We start from the raw sequence: 22135 nt of genomic DNA, 5'->3' as shown, positions 1-22135 counted from the left end.
GCGGCGGCCTCCTCCCCCTCTCTACCGCTGCTCATGTGCGTTTGTTTTGATCGGAGCAAGCCAACTGTATCATGTGGAGCTATGTCTACCGAGGTGGGTAATCTGGTAATACATCATACATGCGTGTGTGTTTATGTCGAACTGCCGTAAAGCAATTCGTGTTTCGCGCTCGTTCTCGTTCTCGTTCTCTCTTCTCACGAGACTTCCAATTTCTATCTTGCCGGGACGGTAGTCCCCAAGTTGCAAGGTTGGTTTTCCGCCTGGGAACGCTGGGGGGAGCGGGGAAAGTCACCAGTATCACCAGAACAGGTTGTTTAACCATCCAAATGAATTCTAGACAGTTTTATTAAGTTAAAAAAATTACCAAGTTCTCCTTTAACGATGTCTTTACTGACTTTTCTGGGCCGGCAGAATTAAATTACATAGCAGCCGATGAAGGAGTGAGACAGCTCTCAGATTTCATCAAAAATATCTTAAATTGTGTTCCGAAGATGAACAAAAGTCTTGGAACAACATGAGGGTGAGTAATTACTGACAGAATTTTCATTTTTGGGTGAACTATCCCTTTAAGGCATTGTTGTCAGAGGTTTCTTTTCAAGATGTTTGTGATGTGGCTGGCTGGTCCTCTCCACACACCTTCATTGGGTTCAATAGCCTGGAGACTGAATCTACCCCAGGCTCTCAAGTGCTTCTCAAGGGCTACTTTTCCATATCATCAACATTTTGGCGCAGTGTCTCTTTCTCTTTTTAGGGAACCAGGGTTACATTCGTAACCGAGATGTTTTTTTATTATTATAATAAAAATAATACAAAAATAATACAAAAATAAGCAAGCACATATAGTCTACTTATTCCAAAATGATGTTACAACTATCTTCCTCATTGTGTACACGCACTGCGAGAATACCTGTACAACATTCATTACTCAGAAGTGTGAGTTTGTTTTTAGTTGTTATGGAGGAAGGAAGTTTCCTAGGTGTGGCCTAGAGTTGTGAACCAGTTTGGAGGGGTAATATGAATTACATATAACAGAACATTTTCATGACCTTCTTTACAACATATAGGTCTAGTTTCTATTGAATTAAGTTTTATGATCTTTCTGAACTCACATTGGCACTTCTAGCTCTTGTAGCCTGCATGAAGGATATGAGAAAAGTACAGCACCAAAACAAATTTGTGGTAAATTAATCATTTAAAATTTAATATCAGATTAGTTTTAATAATGATATAGTGTTAGCCTCTAGAAGTCAGAGAAAAGATAGCCCAGCAATAGCTGTCACATTATTACAAACAATACAACAGAAAACAGACTCCACACTGATCAACTTAAACGTTAATAGTAAATGTGAATTTGCTGAGATATTAATTCCACTGTTCATATTCATTTTCAGGTTGTATCTGATAGATGTTTTCCGTAGCCATCTCTCTGTTGTACAGGCCCACACTGCTGCCAGTGTTACTGTAGATGGCAGAGTTCTCAGAGCTCAGGGTTCTGAGGGAGAGAAAAATGATAAGAAACATCTTGCATAATGACTAGCGATGCCCATGATATGATCAGGCCTCAATACAAACATAAAATGTGACCTAATGGAGGGATATTCTTTATTTGATGCTGACTATGGTATGTGTTGTATTCGTCATATCATTTATTTTTTTATTTATAACATGCACAATAGTATTGCCTAAATAATTAAGATAGACTACCATCATTACTCCAGTCTTCAGTGTCACATGATCCTTCAGAAATCATTCTAATATGCTGATTTGGGTCTCAAGAAACATTTTTTATTATTATCAATATTGAAAACAGTTGTGCTGTTAAAAACTTTGTGGAAGCCATGATACTTCCCCAGGATTCTTTTATGAATAAGTTTAAAAGAACAGCATTTATTCAAAATTGTATTTGTCATTACATGAAATGTTTTTGTAACAATGTAAACGTGTCTACTGCCACTTTTAATTGGTTTAATGGGTCCTTGCTGAATAAAAGTATAAAAAAAAAATCTTTCTGACCCCAAACTTGTGAACACTATTGTGTAAAGTGGGAACATTTTTAGCATTTGGTCAGCATAATGCAAACTATAAATTCCTATTTCAGTCTATTGTTTTAAACATCTGTTTTAAATCAATATAATTTTGGAATTCATGTTTTTAATCATTCTAATTTAAGCATAAATAGCACTTGAAGGAGTGACTTACATGTCTAACGCAGCTCTGGTTTTCTTCTTTTGCTTTCCTGAAAATAGAAAACGACAATTTCATTTTATAAATAAGCGCAACGAGTTTTGCAGTTAAATTTTAACGTGTGAAGTGCCAGTTTGGACTCACATAACAGAAAGCCAGCAATGACTACCAAAGCCAACAGTAACAGGAGAATAGGCACGATAACTGCAGATGCATTTACCTTTAAGAACAAATCAGTATTAGGATATCAAGTCATCATTGTTTCAAACAGTAAAACATGTAAGGCTTCCTGTTATGGTGAAATACTCACACTCTCTTTGTGTTCCACATAGGACGAATTAGGATACTTAACTGAGGTTTCTGCTTTATAACGAAAAACACAATCAGCATATTTGCAAATATAATATGTTGCAATATAAAACAATTAAAAAGGGCACAGATCATCAGCTGTGTTATACCGGATGTTGTGCTGGAGTTCCACAGTCCAGTAGTGCTGCTCTCGGGAGCATTTGAAGAACTGACGAATGAAGAAGTCTCTTGTGTTTTATTCCTGTCTAATAAAAAAAAGGATAATGTCACATAATGTTTCTACACTAACAATTTAAATGTCTTTAAATAAAGCAGAGATCTTTAATGACTAAATATTTGTAAAATATGCAAGCGCCAAAATCTCACCACTTGGTCATTATTAGCAATGCTAAATTATAGATAATGAAACGTTTTTTATTGTAAATGAACATTTTGCTTCAGTCATTATAGATTCACTGCTAGGGTTAAAATCATAATACCTCCTGATGTTTCAGTGGTCTGTGATTCAGGGGTTATAAGCCCAGAACTAGTGGTTACCAAAGGCTCTTGTGTGGTCGGACCAGGTGCTTTGAAACAGGATGTAGAATTTTCCTTTTTTAATGTTCAAACTCTCACATGAGCACGAGCTATCAGAAAACTGCTGAAAGTACTGACTTTACAGAACTTATCTCATCTGTGATGACTGAATGATGGCAAATAATGTCAAATTCGTCACCATCACCAAAAATACTTACTTTTTCAGACTTGATTATCAGTACTGATTTGGTTTTGTCTGGTATGTTTTCATGATTCGGCCATCACAGATTCACAAAGACAGTATAAATTCATAGATATTCACATAGAAACACACACAAGTACCCTCTGTCATGACAGTGGTGAATACTCCTGTGATTTCATGCTCAGATGTGCTGCTCGACAGGGATGTAGTTTCCCATGTTGTTGGAATAAGTGCTTTGAAGAAAGTGCATTTCAATGCAAAACTGTACTACTTTTTAAAATATCAACAAAATTATTATTATTTTTTTGTTTTGTTTTTAAATCTGCACTACCATTCAGAAGTTTGGAGTGAGTAAGGTTTTCTAAGAAGTCCCGAGACATTTATCAGATTCATACTGTAAAAACAGTAATATTGTGAAATATTACAATTTAAAATGAATGTTTTTATTTTATTTAAATTTTATTTTAATATATTTAAAATAAGTTGTATTCCTGCAAAGCTGGATTATCATTAGTGTTCAGTGTAAAAAAAAAAGTTGCTTCCTTAAATTTTTTAAATACAATCAACTTGGACGTTTAAGTCATTTCAACTTAAATTACATTAAACTGACTTTAAAAAGTGAGTTGAATCTTGTAGTTTATAAAAAAGTAGAAAATTGCTTAACTTATTTTGATGAGTTAAACCAATGTAAAAACATATGTTTAACTTATTGATCATATATTTTTTACAGTGTGATCCTTCAGAAATCATTTGCCGCTCACACATTTTTTGATAGCATTTGTTAGCAATATTTTTTGTAACAATTAAATATCTTTACTATCACAAAAAGTATTTTACTTTTTACTTTAATTCCTTTAAAAAAAAAAAAAAATCTTACTGACCCCAAACCAAACCAAACCAAAAAACAAAACAACATTTGTAGTGAGGCATTACGGGTTTGCTTACCGTCATCAACAATCAAATGAACGTAATACATCTTGTCATTAAACCATCCAGGAACATATATGCGGCATCCATATTTGCCAGAGTCTGTTTTTTGAATGTTAAGGATTGTCAAAGACACGTCTCCATGCGATATTTCTCCCAACAGCTGGTATCTGGTAGATATTCTCCTCACCACTTTATCCCCATCGCTTCCAATAATTTCATCACCACAACCCATTGAGGGAATGTCTCCTCTTATCCAGCATATTTCACATTTTCCATGGTATTTGCTGTCATACTTGCATGGCAAAGTGACGCTCTCACCCTCGAAACACTGCACGATGACGTCGCTGCATTTACAAACTGAGAGAGACAGTGACTATTTAAATAACCTTGATTTTGAAATTTTGATCATAAAATGATTAAAATTATTGTAGATAAATAATCTTAAGGGTTACTGCAAAATTAAATACTACATAAAACATAATATTTTAAAATATCAAATAAAAAAAAATTTTACTCTTTGCCACAAATTACTGATTGTAAGCACATCTCAATATAAATGTGAAACTCACTCGTCAGATAACAAATAATCCAGGATGTAAAGAACCAGCTGTGAAATTCAGTCATGATGGAAAGGTTTCACTGTCCCTGAAAGCAATGCTCCAGACTACCTCATATCTCTTCTTACATTGTTTCCCTTTACACGGAAGTCAAGATGCACATGACACCTTCTCAGTGTGACCCCTAGGGGGCCTTTTTAAATCAATCACAAGTGGATAACCAACAATCTAAATTTTAGATGTTTACAAGCAGGCTATCCCAATGAAGGGAAATGAAAGGAGAGAGAGGGACTGGAGTATTATATAAATATAAACAATTTATTTTATTTTTCTCAAGTTAGACATACACATGAAATACAGACTTTAGGCCTCTGGGCAACAAATTCAGAGACGGGGACAACAAAGAGCAAAAATCAAGGTGTTTGAATAAATAGCACTCAATAAAAATTCAGCAAAACTTAAACACAGAATAAATAGGGCACATCACAAGTCACATGCACAAAAAAACAAAAACAAAAGTAATTTACACTCAGCAAATCAGTGGCCACACAACAGAGTTGTTACCCCCCAAGATATTGCACCAACCCAATGGCCTAAAATACAAACATTACATACACAAACATAAAACATACAACAACACGCACAAGGGAGAGACTGATGGGCAACACGGTGGGCCTCCCTCCCACACCCACACCCACACACTCACACTCACACTCACACTCACAACTGAATACTAAAAACAAGGCACAGGAAAAACAGTGGCCAAGATGGCATGTGACGGTCCTCCTGTATGAATGCAGACCGCAGCGTCGAGCCAAGAGCTTGTTTAGTTGTAATATTGTAGCGATCGCTTTATTCCGTCTGGTTTTTACTCGTACATTCCCAGGCCAAAATTCTCAGCACAACAAACAGCACTCAGCAGACTTTGTAGTGGTCACACTCTAAACCCGTAAATTTCGTTGAAACGCACAAACACCATTCATAGCCAGTGAGGGCTCGTGAAGAAAGGAAGCTGGATGTAACCACGGCACTGAATAACCGCACAAACACCAGATCACGCTCAACTCGTACAACCAACCAAGAGTCCAAGGAACCAAGAGTCTGTAGCAAAACACTAATGAGAGAGACCGCCAGCTTGCTGGATTTAAAGGTGCAGCGCCAAATGACCACCACCTGATTCAATCAAGGCACAATTCCCACTGCCTACGTCCTACCCGCTACATTCACCCACCCTTGAATGTCACAGTCCCGGTGACTAGGGCAAGGGTCAAACCCAAGGTCTAAAAACAGCGCTATGGAAGGAAATGGTTAGAGCGCTTTCTGCCGAGGCCACCGGTGGTCTTCTAACAGTAGTGCATGGGAGGTTGTGAGGGTTAGGATTGTGGCCTGCATTTGTTCTAGCAGTTCTCCTTGAAACAAGGGTATTGCCAGATGTTGATACTTCCCCTTCAACACCCAAGGAGTCAAGTATTAAATGTTGGGGTGTGATCTGCCCCTGCTGTTCAAGAGCTGGAGGCTGTGCCGCTCCAAACTCAGTGGGAGGTGTTGATCCTCTTACAGGAGGTGCATCAATTGCCACCAATACTCCAAAATCATCACCTTCCTCCATACTACCATCAACATCATCCCCTATGGAGTTTGGCATGCTTACATTAAGCATCTCAGCCCCAGGTACAAGATGGAATGAACCTGGGTCAGTTGGGAGGGGCCGCAGTTCTTTCCGGTTGATATTCTTCTCTGGACCTAACTGATCCCTTGGCCTAATTTTATAAAGTGTACCAACCTCATCAAGGCACCTCACAATCTCATACACCACATTTTCCCAATGATCACTAATCTTGTGCCGTCCATGCGGGTGACTACGACGATACACTAGTGTACCAGGGGGCAGAAGTGGCAAAGGAACCAAATGATTCTTTGCTCGTTGTTGAGCGGCTGCCTCCAAATGAGCTCGGGCCTGGCTATAGATTGCAGAGAGATACTCCTGGTGTTCTTGAACCCACTCGGCAGTAGTGGAGTCTGATGGAGTGTCAATTGTGCCCAACAAAGAATCGAGAGGAAGAGTGGGCTTACGCCCAAACATCAGTTTATACGGAGAAAACCCCGTAGACTGATGGGCTGTGGTGTTATAAGCAAATTAAACCTGTGGCAGATGGTAGGGCCACCGTCTCTTCTTGTCAGGAGGTAGTGTGCGAAGCAGGTCATGCAATGTGCGATTAAATCGCTCGCATTGTCCGTTGCCCTCTGGATGGTATGGGCTAGTGCGGGATTTACGAATTCCATACACTCTGCACAATTGTTGGAACAGCTCACCTTCAAAATTGCGCCCTTGATCGGTATGGATACGTAATGGGACACCATAAATGTAAAACCACTGCTCTGTCAAGACTCGAGCTACCGTTGACGACTTCTGGTCTGCCGTAGGATATGCCTGCGCAAATTTAGAGAACACATCAGTGACAACCAAAAGATTCTCTTTCCCATCACTAGATTTTTCCAATATGTAAAAGTCAATGACTACAATTTCTAGAGGCCTTGATGCCAACAGACTACCCATAAAGGTCCTCAGTTTTGGCTGAGTTGCCTTGGCCACCACACACCGCCGACATTCACGGCACCACCGGTCGACATCCTTCCGCATAAAGGGCCAATAGCATCGCTGGCGGACAAGACTAGTTGTTCGTTCTACCCCCTGATGGCCATGATCATCATGCAAGGCTGTGAGCACTTCTGTCTGAAGAGCCTGAGGCAGCAGGAGCTGCAAGACCTCTTTAGTGCTGCCAGGGACATGTGTCTTCCTGTATAGGACACCCTCATAGACTACTAGGTCTGCCCATTGACGGACAAGCTCCACAACAGCAGGGGACTCATTGGACCTCTCTGGGGCTGTAGGAGGACTGCCCCTCTTCCAATATACAAGGAAGGCCTTCAAAACAGGGTCCTCAGCCTGCAAGAGTTGGAGATTTGCCCTAGTTCTTGTAGGGCATGCATCTATGGCCTGTATTCCAACAGAAGGGGACATGACCACACTCTTAATTTCGACTGGCACTGAGATCCCCAAGGCCATCTCATCCATAGAGACTGGGACTGATGGTGCCGGCAAGCGAGATAGCGCATCCGCATTCTTGTTACATGCGCCAGGACGGTACTCTATGGTGAAGTCAAAAAGAGCTAGTTGCGCAGCCCAACGTTGCTCTACGGCTCCTAACTTAGCTGTCCGTAAGTAACAGAGCGGGTTGTTATCAGTCAGAACAATAAATTTGGTACCCAGCAGATAATCCCGAAACTTGTCTGTTACTGCCCACTTAAGTGCCAACAGTTCAAGTTTCATGGCTGAGTAGATATCCATGTTTCGTTCAGTTGGTCGCAAGCCCCTGCTTGCATAAGCGACTGGACGCCGAGGCCCTCTGTCCTGCTCTTGAAATAAAACCGCGCCGAGCCCCAAGCCCACTAGCATCTACCTCGAGGACAAATGGTTTACTAAAGTCGGCGTAACCCAAAACTGGTGCGCTTATCAGTTTGTCCCTCAAAGTATTGAATGCTTGATCACATCCCCAGTCCCAATGGTCCCGCAAAGTGGCATTATGCCCCGTCCTATTCCTTTTAGGGTGTGGCTGGAGCTTTGCCACCAATTTATGTAGAGGAGCCGCATACCTCGCAAACCCCTGCACAAAACGGCGATAATACGACGCGAACCCAAGGAATGATCGCAGCTCTGCAACTGTAGATGGAGTGCTCCAATGCCTAACTGCACTGATCTTGTCAGGGTCCGTAGAGACCCCAGAGGCCGAGACAACGTGGCCCAAGAACTTTACTTCAGGCTGAAAAAAATGACACTTCTTTAGTTTGAGCTTAAGACCGTGCTCGCGTAGACGACTGAATACCAACTCCAGACGTTCCAGATGTTGTTTGAACGTAGATGAAAAGACGACCACATCATCTAAGTACAGGAGAAGGGAATGGAAACGCTGGTCCCCAAAAGTCCCGGGTGCATTGCACAACCCATATGGCATCCTCTGGAACTCAAACAGGCCAAATGGCGTGCAAAAAGCGGTTTTAGCCCGATCCTTCTCAGCAACTGACACCTGGTTATAACCACTTGCAAGGTCGAGAGTGGAGAAGAGGGACGCACCTGTGAGGGCATCCAAAGACTCCTCAATTCTTGGTAATGGGAAGGCATCTTTCCTAGTCTTTGCGTTTAGTTGTCTATAGTCGACACAAAGACGAATAGATCCATCTCTCTTCTCCACAACCACGATGGGTGAGGAATAAGGACTACAGCTCAGGTTTACCACTCCCTGATCTAACAACTCTCGGATATGTGCCTTCACTACATCAGTGGTTCTCAATCCTGGTCCTGGGGACCCACAACTCTGCACATTTTATATGTCTCCTTTATCTGACACTCCCAGTTCAGTTCATAGAGCTCTTTCCTAACGAGATGATGATCTGAATCAGGTGTGTTAAATGAGGGAGACATACAAACTGTGCAGAGCTGTGGGTCCCCAGGACCAGGATTGAGAACCACTGCACTACATCATACTGGGATGGTGGAAGTCGTCTATAGCGCTGCCGCACCGGAATGTCGTCAATCACAGGAATCTCATGCTCGATCAAGTTGGTACAGCCTAAGAGTGCCTCACTACAGCTAAAAGTATCACTATACTTCTGAAGTAAAGACTTTGCTTCCCATTGCTCGGACTCAGTTAGATTAGGCCAGGAAAGGTCTGCAAACCCCAACAAGGGAGTTATAGCAGCCTCCATTGACCGAATGAACGCGACAGGGCCTTGGGTACCATTTTCTTCCTGAAAGCAGATGGATTTGCTAGCGGAACGTGCAGTGATCAAGTGCATTTCCCCCAACAGGGTACGTGGTTTTATCCACCGATCTACCTGGCCCACATTAACAACTGGCACTTGTACTATACCATTTCCAATGGGGAGCAATGAGATTGGGATAATTAAGTCTGGTGGCAACTGCCACCCTGCCCCTGCTGGTTCTAACAGTACAGAAGAAATCAATGGGCCAAGCCCCTGCCTACAGGTGGCTCACACAAACTTTAAAGAGCCAGCTGGAACACAGATGGAGGACCCAGGGGCAGTCAAAACCCTGCCTAGAAAACCAGATGTAGAAAAGTCCTCGAGGCGTTGGCACGCTAATAAGGCATGTTCCCAAACAGCTGGGACTGTTAACCCGGAAGAAGTAAACAAACTTGCACCGTCTTGGCAAAAAAACTCTTGCAGGCAGCAACGGAGGACATTCATCCCAATCAATCCTGGGACAGAGTCCTTGTTTGTCTTAAGTCTGGACCCGGGTGGATCTTGAACCACCAAGATGCCTATGGAAGGAAGAACTTTACCTAAGACTTCTACATCCAATTCTAAGTAACCTCGATATGGGATATCTAGGCCGTTGGCCGCTTTTAACTGTAACCAACCACAGGAACGTAGCTGGTCACACCCCAGAACTCGGAAATGGTTATTAAAGAAGGACTCCGTGATTGTAGATACCATAGAACCGGTATCTATAAGACAAGTAACAGTTACACCACCCATCTGGACATCTGCCACTGGACACTCGCCCACCAATGCAGAAGGACAGGACAAAAGAGATGTAAACGAGTCTGAGCCCATCAAACCCCCTTCTAGTGCTTGGCTCCATGCACTAGAGGGTGCTAGTTTCCCTGTTGCCTGCTGGAAGAGTCATCCCTCCCATTCCCAGCGGGTGGCCTGGACCCAACCCCCACACGCTGTGTCTGCCGTGAGCCAACCGGGCAATCCCTAGCCATGTGGCCTACTTGCTCACAACGCAGACAAATAGGCCTGCCATCCACATCAAAACGAAACCGCCTCTGGTGATTAATCTGCCTATTTGGTAGGTTGGATGGCCCTGAGCCAGGGGACAAATGTTTAAGAATAGTATCTAATTGGGCCTGCTGCCTACGTAAACAGTCTTTGAGCTCGGTCAATTCATTACTTGGTTGTGGTACAACGACCTGAGCTTCTGCCTGGCACGCTCCCCCACCCTTGAACTAGCGTCACACGAAAAAGCCCTTGCACGGACAGGACGAGGCCCCTCGCCATCATCGGCCCAGCGAAATGCCTCACGACGCAAGTCCAAAAAGGAGGAATTAGGATTAAGGCGGATGTATTGTTTTAATTCTCTACGCAACATTTTGTCTCTAACGTTTTCTACAAATTGATCATGGAGAACACCAGGTTTAGCAATTGCAGTTGTGTTTTTACGTTGTGCGACTTCCATAAGTGACATTAATGAATGTGAAAATTCACGCAACGTTTCTCCCTCCCGTTGACGACATTGGAAAAATTTCTGTTGGGCGTCAATATAAGACTGGCTACAGCCAAAAGTCTCCGTCAGTATAGAGAAAATATTTTCAGGCTCGGATCTAACTGAAGCTGAATGGAGTTTAATTTCTAGCTTTGCCTCCCCATCCATAAGGTCATACACGAAGTGCGCCTGCTCCCCTATGGACATATGCCTAACGTGTAAACATCGATGGACCTCCTCAATCCATTCCTCCACCGGAGGAGACTCTGAACCACCAGAGAACCTGGGATATTTACGTTCTCTAGGAACATACACATACCTTAATCCAGAAGACCCTGGCTCCTGAGAATTTGACTCTTGGCGATTTGACTCTTGCTGACTCTGCTCTCCCTGTTCTACAGCCCCAGCAGATGCTACATTTCCCTGACGTAGCCTTTCATTGTCAGCCTGCAACCGTTTAATCTGCTCCATTAGCTGCCCGACCCGTTCCTCCAGCTCCTGAGACATTTTCAAACCGAACAAAGCCAAAAAGGAAAAAAAAAAGTTATGTTTCTTTTTTTTTTTATATATATATATATAAATACAAACCACTTGCAGAACCGCTGTCCAGGCCCAGTCCTCAACCACTGCCTTTCCTGTACTCTATACACACACATACACACAAAACAACAAAAACAAATTACACCAGTCCCAATCAACCCTGCCCCGACTACGCCAAATGTGACCCCTAGGGGGCCTTTTTAAATCAATCACAAGTGGATAACCAACAATCTAAATTTTAGATGTTTACAAGCAGGCTATCCCAATGAAGGGAAATGAAAGGAGAGAGAGGGACTGGAGTATTATAAAAATATAAACAATTTATTTTATTTTTCTCAAGTTAGACATACACATGAAATACAGACTTTAGGCCTCTGGGCAACACATTCAGAGACGGGGACAACAAAGTGCAAAAATCAAGGTGTTTGAATAAAATAGCACTCAATAAAAATTCAGCAAAACTTAAACACAGAATAAATAGGGCACATCACAAGTCACATGCACAAAAAAACAAAAACAAAAGTAATTTACACTCAGCAAATCAGTGGCCACACAACAGAGTTGTTACCCCCCAAGATATTGCACCAACCCAATGGCCTAAAATACAAACATTACATACACAAACATAAAACATACAACAACACGCACAAGGGAGAGACTGATGGGCAACACGGTGGGCCTTCCTCCCACACCCACACACTCACAACTGAGTACTAAAAACAAGGCACAGGAAAAACAGTGGCCAAGATGGCATGTGACGGTCCTCCTGTATGAATGCAGACCGCAGCGTCGAGCCAAGAGCTTGTTTAGTTGTAATATTGTAGCGATCGCTTTATTCCGTCTGGTTTTTACTCGTACATTCCCAGGCCAAAATTCTCAGCACAACAAACAGCACTCAGCAGACTTTGTAGTGGTCACACTCTAAACCCGTAAATTTCGTTGAAACGCACAAACACCATTCATAGCCAGTGAGGGCTCGTGAAGACAGGAAGCTGGATGTAACCACGCCACTGAATAACCGCACAAACACCAGATCACGCTCAACTCGTACAACCAACCAAGAGTCCAAGGAACCAAGAGTCTGTAGCAAAACACTAATGAGAGAGACCGCCAGCTTGCTGGATTTAAAGGTGCAGCGCCAAATGACCACCACCTGATTCAATCAATTAAGGCACAATTCCCACTGCCTATGCCCTACCCGCTACATCAGCTTTTCTTAAATGTGCAAACAGACTTCTTTTTAAAGTTTCACTTCTATGTGGCCTACTACTGTGGTCAGCTTAAAAAAAACCAAGAGAGATTAGTTAGAACTGAGAACATATTAACATGTACCGCAAAATCACAAAACACACACTTCTACAAAAAAAATCTTATTAATGATTTTTATTATTAATCTTATAAATTTATTAATGTTTAAATGTTTGTACATCATTGGAACTTTTAGGTTTATATGTTTGATGTGACTGCGGTGAACACTAGAGGCCGCTACTGTTGTGTGATAAATCAGATTCCTTTTCCAAACAAATGCTCAAAACGGTTAAGCCCACGTGGAGTTTGGACAAAGAAACATTCAGAAATTGATTTCTGAGAAGGAGATGCATGACATATGATTTGAGTTATATTTTGTAAGCTTTTTACAAAAAGACTTGGCAAATGAAGACACAGGCTACACACATTACAATGAAAAAGTAAAACAACAACAACAACAACATTATGTAAATTGAGTTATCTCAAAATTAGATTAATAATCAATCAATCACCTAGGAAGTTTCCTAGGTGTGGCCTAGAGTTGTGAACCAGTTTGGAGGGGTAATATGAATTACAGATAACAGAACATTTTCATGACCTTCTTTACAACATATAGGTCTAGTTTCTATTGAATTAAGTTTTATGATCTTTCTGAACCCACATTGGCACTTCTAGCTCTTGTAGCCTGGTAATATGAAGGATATGAGAAAAGTACAGCACCTAAACACATTTGTGGTAAATTAATCATTTAAAATTTAATATCAGATTAGTTTTAATAATGATATAGATATAGTGTTCCTCTAGAAGTCAGAGAAAAGATAGTCCAGCAATAGCTGTCACATTATTACAAACAATACAACAGAAAACAGACTCCACACTGATCAACTTAAACGTTAATAGTAAATGTGAATTTGCTGAGATATTAATTCCACTGTTCATATTCATTTTCAGGTTGTATCTGATAGATGTTTTCCGTAGCCATCTCTCTGTTGTACAGGCCCACACTGCTGCCAGTGTTACTGTAGATGGCAGAGTTCTCAGAGCTCAGGGTTCTGAGGGAGAGAAAAATGATAAGAAACATCTTGCATAATGACTAGCGATGCCCATGATATGATCAGGCCTCAATACAAACATAAAATGTGACCTAATGGAGGGATATTCTTTCTTTGATGCTGACTATGGTATGTGTTGTATTCGTCATATCATTTATTTTTTTATTTATAACATGCACAATAGTATTGCCTAAATAATTAAGATAGACTACCATCATTACTCCAGTCTTCAGTGTCACATGATCCTTCAGAAATCATTCTAATATGCTGATTTGGGTCTCAAGAAACATTTTTTATTATTATCAATATTGAAAACAGTTGTGCTGTTAAAAACTTTGTGGAAGCCATGATACTTCCCCCAGGATTATTTATGAATAAGTTTAAAAGAACAGCATTTATTCAAAATTGTATTTGTCATTACATGAAATGTTTTTGTAACAATGTAAACGTGTCTACTGCCACTTTTAATTGGTTTAATGGGTCCTTGCTGAATAAAAGTATTAAAAAAAAATCTTTCTGACCCCAAACTTGTGAACACTATTGTGTAAATTGAGTGGTTTTGTTTTAAATAGGAACATTTTAGCATTTGGTCGGCATAATGCAAACTGTAAATTCCTATTTCAGTCTATTGTTTTAAACATCTGTTTTAAATCAATATAATTTTGGAATTCATGTTTTTAATCATTCTAATTTAAGCATAAATAGCACTTGAAGGAGTGACTTACATGTCTAAAGCAGCTCTGGTTTTCTTCTTTTGCTTCCCTGAAAATAGAAAACGACAATTTCATTTTATAAATAAACGCAACGAGTTTTGCAGTTAAATTTTAAAGTGTGAAGTGCCAGTTTGGACTCACATAACAGAAAGCCAGCAATGGCTACCAAAGCCAACAGTAACAGGAGAATAGGCACGATGACTGCAGATGCATTTACCTTTAAGAACAAATCAGTATTAGGATATCAAGTCATCATTGTTTCAAACCGTAGAACATGTAAGGCTTCCTGTTATGGTGAAATACTCACACTCTCTTTGTGTTCCACAGAGGACGAATTAGGATACTTAACTGAGGTTTCTGCTTTATAACGAAAAACACAATCAGCATATTTGCAAATATAATATGTTGCAATACAAAACAATTAAAAAGAGCACAGATCATCAGCTGTGTTATACCGGATGTTGTGCTGGAGTTCCACAGTCCAGTAGTGCTGCTCTCGGGAGCATTTGAAGAACTGACGAATGAAGAAGTCTCTTGTGTTTTATTCCTGTCTAATAAAAAAAGGATGTTACATAATGTTTCTACACTAACAATTGAAATGTCTTTAAATAAAGCAGAGATCTTTAATGACTAAATATTTGTAAAATATGCAAGCGCCAAAATCTCACCACTTGGTCATTATTAGCAATGCTAAATTATAGATAATGAAACGTTTTTTATTGTAAATGAACATTTTGCTTCAGTCATTATAGATTCACTGCTAGGGTTAAAATCATAATACCTCCTGATGTTTCAGTGGTCTGTGATTCAGGGGTTATAAGCCCAGAACTAGTGGTTACCAAAGGCTCTTGTGTGGTCGGACCAGGTGCTTTGAAACAGGATGTAGAATTTTCCTTTTTTAATGTTCAAACTCTCACATGAGCACGAGCTATCAGAAAACTGCTGAAAGTACTGACTTTACAGAACTTATCTCATCTGTGATGACTGAATGATGGCAAATAATGTCAAACTCGTCACCATCACCAAAAATACTTACTTTTTCAGACTTGATTATCAGTACTGATTTGGTTTTGTCTGGTATGTTTTCATGATTCGGCCATCACAGATTCACAAAGACAGTATAAATTCATAGATATTCACATAGAAACACACACAAGTACCCTCTGTCATGACAGTGGTGAATACTCCTGTGATTTCATGCTCAGATGTGCTGCTCGACAGGGATGTAGTTTCCCATGTTGTTGGAATGAGTGCTTTGAAGAAAGTGCATTTCAATGCAAAACTGTACTACTTTTTAAAATATCAACAAAATTATTATTTTTTTTTGTTTGTTTTGTTTTTAAATCTGCACTACCATTCAAAAGTTTGGAGTGAGTAAGATTTTCTAAGAAGTCCCGAGACATTTATCAGATTCATACTGTAAAAACAGTAATATTGTGAAATATTACAATTTAAAATAAATGTTTTTATTTTATTTAAATTTTATTTTAATATATTTAAAATAAGTTTTATTCCTGCAAAGCTGGATTATCATTAGTGTTCAGTGTAAAAAAAAAAAGTTGCTTCCTTAAATTTTTTAAATACAATCAACTTGGACGTTTAAACTTAAACGCATTAAACTGACTTTAAAAAGTGAGTTGAATCTTGTAATTTATAAAAAAGTAGAAAATTGCATAACTTATTTTGATGAGTTAAAGCAATGTAAAAACATACGTTGTCATAACTTATTGATCACTGTAAAAAATATATGATCAATAAGTTATGACAACGTATGTTTTTACATCATGATCCTTCAGAAATCATTTGCGCTCACAAATTTTTTGACAGCATTTGTTAGCAATATTTCTTTTTGTAACAATTAAATATCTTTACTATCACAAAAAGTATTTTACTTTTTTACTTTTATTCCTTTATTTTAAAAAATCTTACTGACCCCAAACCAAACCAAACCAAACCAAAAAACAAAACAACATTTGTAGTGAGGCATTACGGGTTTGCTTACCGTCATCAACAATCAAATGAACGTAATACATCTTGTCATTAAACCATCCAGGAACATGTATGCGGCATCCATATTTGCCAGAGTCTGTTTTTTGAATGTTAAGGATTGTCAAAGACACGTCTCCATGCGATATTTCTCCAAACAGCTGGTATCTGGTAGATATTCTCCTCGCCACTTTATCCCCATCGCTTCCAATAATTTCATCACCACAACCCATTGAGGGAATGTCTCCTCTTATCCAGCATATTTCACATTTTCCATGGTATTTGCTGTCATACTTGCATGGCAAAGTGACGCTCTCACCCTCGAAACACTGCACGATGACGTCGCTGCATTTACAAACTGAGAGAGACAGTGACTATTTAAATAACCTTGAATTTGAAATTTTGATCATAAAATGATCCAAATTATTGTAGATAAATAATCTTAAGGGTTACTGCAAAATTAAATACTACATAAAACATAATATTTTAAAATATCAAATAAAAATTGTATTAAAATATGAATATATTACATTTTACTCTTTGCCACAAATTACTGATTGTATAAGCACATCTCAATATAAATGTGAAACTCACTCGTCAGATAACAAATAATCCAGGATGTAAAGAACCAGCTGTGAAGTTCAGTCATGATGGAAAGGTTTCACTGTCCCTGAAAGCAATGCTCCAGACTACCTCATCTCTCTTCTTACATTGTTTCCCTTTACACGGAAGTCAGGATGCACATGACACCTTAAATGTGCAAGCAGACTTCTTTTTAAAGTTTCACTTCTATGTGGCCTACTACTGTGGTCAGCTTCAAAAAACCAAAAGAGAGATGTGTCAGAACTGAGAACCTATTAACATGTACCGCAAAATCACAAAACACACATTTTTACAAAAAATCACATGTGAGTTTTAAATTTTTTTTTTATTAATGTATAAGTGTTTGTACATCATTGGAACTTTTAGGTTGATATGTTTGATGCGATTGCGGTGAACACTAGAGGCCGCTACTGTTGTGTGATAAATCAGATTCCGTTTCCAAACAAATGCTCAACGGTTAAGCCCACATGGAGTTTGGACAAAGAAACATTCAGTAATTGATTTTTGAGAAGGAGATGCATGACATATGATTTGAGTTACATTTTGTAAGCTTTTTACAAAAATACTTGGCAAATGAAGACACAGGCTACAAACATTACAATGAAAAAGTAAAACAACAACAACGACAACATTATGTAAATTGAGTTATCTCAAAATTAGATTAATAATCAATCAATTATTTTATAATAGGCTATAAATATTAGCCACTGAGAACAAACCCCCCAGAAAAGGCACTGAGAACAATACAAAAAAAAAGAAAAGAAAAAAAAAAGAATCCACGTCACCATACATGTGGTCATAGTGACCTCGAATCTGACTATCACACCATATCCGTGTGTGGTTATTGTTGGGCTGGGGGGATCTGGCAGATTTTTAACTTCCCCTGCTGCTGGTACGTTCTCTGGAACGCCGCAGTCCTGAGGGCAGAGCGTTCAAATGGATGTGTTAATGCACAGTAAGCAAAACAGGCCATGAGTCACCTCTTTCACTTCCACTCAGCAATGGAGACACATTCTGAGAGCCAAATTTAACGCTCTGCAGCACGAGAAGTCACAGAAGTTTCCACACAGCCATATGCAACGAGCAAGCATTCTTGCTCATGCATTATCTTGTTCATGCATTAAATAAAATGCTCAGAGTACACTTTTCAGACCATATAATGTTGGGTAAAGGCTTATTTGGGTGAATGTGACAACATGCCAAGATATTCACTCCATTACATTGCATTGTATTATTTTGTATATATAAATACACACATATGCATGTACATATTTAAGATTTTTATTTATTTATATATAAATTATTTATATTTATATATAATATAAATTATGTATAAATGTATATACAGTATATACATGCAAATATTTCTTAAATAAATACATGCATATGTGTGTATTTATATATACAAAATAATTATACACAGTACACACACATATATTATGCAAACACAAACTTTTATTTTGGATGCGATTAATCGCGATTAATTTTTTCCCAGCACTAATGTATATATATATATATATATATATATATATATATATATATATTAAAAATATAGTAAAAATTTACTTAAAATTAAAATTTTAATTTCCAATATGAGTTCACGCTGCTCCCGTATCAACACATGGTGCTCTAATGAACACGTGTTGGAGATTGATATTTTGTAAATTAAGTGGTAAATTGTTTATTTTTTTCGCAAACAACGCACTCGCTCTGATTGGTCAGATGGCCCAGTCTGCCGTGATTGGTCAGACACCAAACGCTCATTTTCATATCGTCTCTTCATAAAATTGTGGTTAAACCACTGGAGTCACATGGACTACTTTAATGATGTCTTTACTGAGGCTTGAAACTGGTAGTTGCATAGCTGTCAATGGACGGACAGAAATCTCTCAGATTTCATCAAAAATATCTTCATTTGTGTTCCGAAGATGAACGAAAGTCTTACAGGTTTGGAACGACACTATAGGGTGAGTAATGACATAATTTTCATTTTTTGGGGTGAACTATCCCTTTAACAAAATATATTGCAAGAACATTAATGAATTATTTAAATTTGTACAATACAGTTGCTAGGATTTGCTGTACTGCCTCTAATTTCAGTTTATGTGGAATTAAAAGAAAATGTATTACAGTTTAATTACATTGAGAATCACCACTGAGACCAAACAAAAACCTTAATAAAAAGTAAGGCCTGATTTCACACACAGGGCTTAGATTAAGCCAGGATTAGGCCTTAGTTCAAATTAGGACATTTAATTAGCATGCTATAGAAAAAAAGCAATACTGGTGTGCATCTTGAGACAAAACAATGGACATATTTTAAGATATCTCAAACATGCATTTTAGTCTGGGACTAAGCCTTGTCTGTGAAACCAGGGGTTAATGTTTTATGACACATTATAATAAGAATTCCAAGCTAAAAAAATGGCACATTGGAAAACAACCCTCATTTTCTTAATGCAAACTTTGTTTTTTAGAATGAAGTTAGAATGAAATGCGATCTGGACATGTTCATTAGAGGTTTCACCCATCCATTCACCCATTTATGCTACGAGTGTTTAATATTTCTCCAGATCTAGACCATTAGATTAATTACTTGCTAATCTACTTACGGAACAGAATTGCGATGATTAAACCCGGGATGAAGACAATGGCTCCCACTCTTACAGTATTAATGACAAATGCTTCCATTGCTTCCTAAAATGACACACCAAGTATGTAATGAGTGAAACACCTTAATCATGTCCAAAACAAATAAAATCAAGATGCATATACATTTACATAGATTACTAACAACACATTGAAGCCAAAATATAGACTGACAGCAAAAGCAGAACAGCTAATGTTTCTGTCTTTGTAAACAGATGATTGCAATACCTCAGTATGGACCACCGCAACGGGTTCATCAATGTAGATGCCAGTAATATCTGAAATAAATAAATAAATAAATATGTTTACATTTCCTCTTGACAGATATTGGCTCATATTTCTGAATCACTTTCAATGTTGATTAAGTGTGGTCATGATTATATTCATACCTGCAGTTATCTTTTCTGATGTGATATACAGCTCAGTAACGAGTGTGGTTGGGTCTGATGCATAGTATACTGTGTGTGAAACAAAAATGGTTAGTGAGGGTTATTTTATCTCATATGAACTATTATGGGAATTCCTATAATATACATTATGATTAATAATACGATAAATCAATGTATTGGCTAATAATGAATTATTGATTCATTATTGAAATTAATGAATGAAAAAGGACAAAAAATTATTTTCATTAACAAGTTAAAATACAGTAAAAACAGTTGGAGTTAAACAGTTGAAAACCATTTTACATATTTTTGGTCTTGTTTTTTTTTTATGACTAGAGTGTTCAAAAGAACAGCATTTAGAAAATAGAAATAGTTTGTAATATAAATGTCTTTATTGTCACTTTTGATCAGTTTAATGCATGCTTGCTGCATAATATTATGAAGTTCTTTGTCAGGTTGTCAGGCAACCTGTCTATGTTTATCATGTCCTTGGATGTACGACCTCTGACATCAGCAACAAAAGAAGCAGTTCTACAATTTGCATGTTAAACCGCTAGATGCATTACCATTGTTTCACCCTGCTCAGAACAGAGCTTATTACTGAAAGGTTTCATACCTTGCTTTTCCTGCTTTGACGTTGTAGAGACCAGTTGTGTTTCTGAGGTGACTCTCTTTGGATCCAGTCCTTTAATGGAAGAACAGAAATACTATAGGCCTACCTCATCATGTCTGAGCATAACAACATTAATAAAAAAAAGATTAAATTGAGTGGTTACTCACCATTGCTGATAAACAGATAAACATTGTGACTAATGTCATTGAAAAATCCAGGGATCTCGATACGGCACACGTACAACCCAGCATCCCTATTTTGAGCAAGCCTTATGGTAAGTGAAACATCTCCTCGGTCGAGTCCACTGACCAAGCTGAATCTAGGTGACTCTCTGTAGTTCACTTGCAAGCCGTCGGAGGAAATAACAGTGTTCTCACAGTGGAACCATGACTGATGTCGTCCCCAACAAACGTACAATAGGCCACTGGCGTTAATGTCGTATTTACATGGAAGAGTAACTGTATCCCCAACCTGTCCAAACACCAGTTTTGATGATTCGCTGCAGGCTACAACACAAAACAGAGAGAAGTATCAACACTTGTTAATTACATAAGGTAACAAATTATTAGATTCATGCATTTCACACATTTTTTCCCCTTATAAAGGCATAACTTTCACTATGAAAGCAACATATCAAACTAATCAAATAAACTTGAAGTGAATCCACTTCAAGTACAAGATACACAATATTACATAGAACATTATACACAGAATATAATACACAGACCACAAAAAAACAAAAAACCTTTTCTTGTTTTTGTAGTCAAATATCTGAAATTCTTCAAAACAAGAAACATTTAAAGAACCTTGACCCGTTTTATCTTAAATTAAGTTTCTTTTTTGTATCCTTTAGGCATTTTTTCTTTTAAGCATAAACTTTATTAAATGTTGCTAGAGTTATGCTTAAAATAAGAAACAAAATTGTAAAAGAGAGGTAAACCAAGACAAAAAGATACTGATAGTATTTTTGCACTGCACAGGAATGAAATATAGTACACAGTATTGTACATTATAGCACTACTGATAGAAGTATTATTTGTACTTACTTGCTACATGTATACTTGTTGAGATAAATAGAAAAACAATCATTTTCTTTGCTGTGGTACACTCAGTAAGTCTCTAATTCATGTGTGAATGGCTCATATACTAAAAATACAACTTCTCTTTTCCATGACGGCTATTCGCCAATGGGAATAACTTCAACGTGCTATTGGTTCCAAAGCCAGACAGAAAATTTGTATCCTTGTTGTAATTGTTTATGTAATGTATTTTAATATACATATTGTTCTAAAGTTTTTTTTTTAAGAAATTAATTATTTTGATCAGCAAGGACTCATTAATTAAAATAATTATAT

The 22135-nt window shown here is 38.3% G+C and overlaps 3 protein-coding genes across 8 annotated transcripts; all 3 read right to left on the bottom strand.

The window, feature by feature from the left end:
* Positions 1 to 1176: 1176 nt before the first annotated feature.
* Positions 1177 to 4765, bottom strand: LOC307144330 (uncharacterized protein; the record flags this gene model as incomplete). 2 transcript variants are annotated; one of them, XM_079846631.1, is made up of 9 exons in its annotated part: positions 1177 to 1492; positions 2200 to 2236; positions 2329 to 2404; positions 2495 to 2547; positions 2643 to 2738; positions 2973 to 3059; positions 3352 to 3444; positions 4157 to 4498; positions 4711 to 4765. In XM_079846631.1, coding segments are annotated over 8 exons (804 nt in total). In that variant the 3' UTR covers positions 1177 to 1492; positions 2200 to 2234. The 2 variants fall into 2 exon arrangements, with proteins under 2 accessions (XP_079702757.1, XP_079702758.1); XM_079846632.1 differs by having other exon boundaries at positions 1358 to 1492; positions 2495 to 2544.
* An 8153-nt stretch (positions 4766 to 12918) lies between these two features.
* Positions 12919 to 17251, bottom strand: havcr1 (hepatitis A virus cellular receptor 1). Of its 5 annotated transcripts, none has more exons than XM_079846626.1 (9): positions 17121 to 17245; positions 16543 to 16884; positions 15701 to 15793; positions 15322 to 15408; positions 14996 to 15091; positions 14848 to 14900; positions 14682 to 14757; positions 14553 to 14589; positions 12919 to 13827 (listed from the first exon to the last, which is right to left on the bottom strand). In XM_079846626.1, exons 1-9 carry the CDS (start codon positions 17173 to 17175, stop codon positions 13698 to 13700), a joined length of 969 nt encoding a protein of 322 aa, XP_079702752.1. In that variant the 5' UTR covers positions 17176 to 17245; the 3' UTR covers positions 12919 to 13697. The 5 variants fall into 5 exon arrangements, with proteins under 5 accessions (XP_079702752.1, XP_079702754.1, XP_079702755.1 ...); XM_079846627.1 differs by having other exon boundaries at positions 12925 to 13827; positions 14848 to 14897; XM_079846628.1 differs by lacking the exon at positions 15701 to 15793 and having other exon boundaries at positions 17121 to 17238.
* A 208-nt stretch (positions 17252 to 17459) lies between these two features.
* On the bottom strand, positions 17460 to 21914 carry havcr2 (hepatitis A virus cellular receptor 2). Its single transcript, XM_079847525.1, has 7 exons — positions 21827 to 21914; positions 20948 to 21286; positions 20784 to 20852; positions 20168 to 20236; positions 20007 to 20056; positions 19742 to 19826; positions 17460 to 18046 (listed from the first exon to the last, which is right to left on the bottom strand). The coding sequence occupies exons 1-7, from the start codon at positions 21867 to 21869 to the stop codon at positions 18003 to 18005; spliced, it is 699 nt and encodes a 232-aa protein (XP_079703651.1). The 5' UTR covers positions 21870 to 21914; the 3' UTR covers positions 17460 to 18002.
* Positions 21915 to 22135: the final 221 nt, after the last annotated feature.

This window comes from Squalius cephalus, assembly GCF_949319135.1.
Source record: "Squalius cephalus genome assembly, chromosome: 17".
NCBI lineage: Eukaryota > Metazoa > Chordata > Actinopteri > Cypriniformes > Leuciscidae > Squalius > Squalius cephalus.
The sequence above is the reverse complement of the archived record's forward strand: the minus strand, read 5'-3'. Positions and strand labels throughout refer to the sequence as shown.

Coding starts and splice junctions, on each gene's coding strand:
- havcr1 (XM_079846626.1), bottom strand. CDS start 17,175: ATGACTGAACTTCACAGCTGGTTCTTTACATCCTGGATTATTTGTTAT. Junction 16,885..17,120: donor GATTATTTGTTATCTGACGA/GTGAGTTTCACA, acceptor TGTCTCTCTCAG/TTTGTAAATGCAGCGACGTC. Junction 15,092..15,321: donor GACCACTGAAACATCAGGAG/GTATTATGATTT, acceptor TTTTTTTATTAG/ACAGGAATAAAACACAAGAG.
- havcr2 (XM_079847525.1), bottom strand. CDS start 21,869: ATGATTGTTTTTCTATTTATCTCAACAAGTATACATGTAGCAA. Junction 20,853..20,947: donor TTATCTGTTTATCAGCAATG/GTGAGTAACCAC, acceptor CTTCCATTAAAG/GACTGGATCCAAAGAGAGTC. Junction 20,057..20,167: donor ATCAGAAAAGATAACTGCAG/GTATGAATATAA, acceptor TATTTATTTCAG/ATATTACTGGCATCTACATT.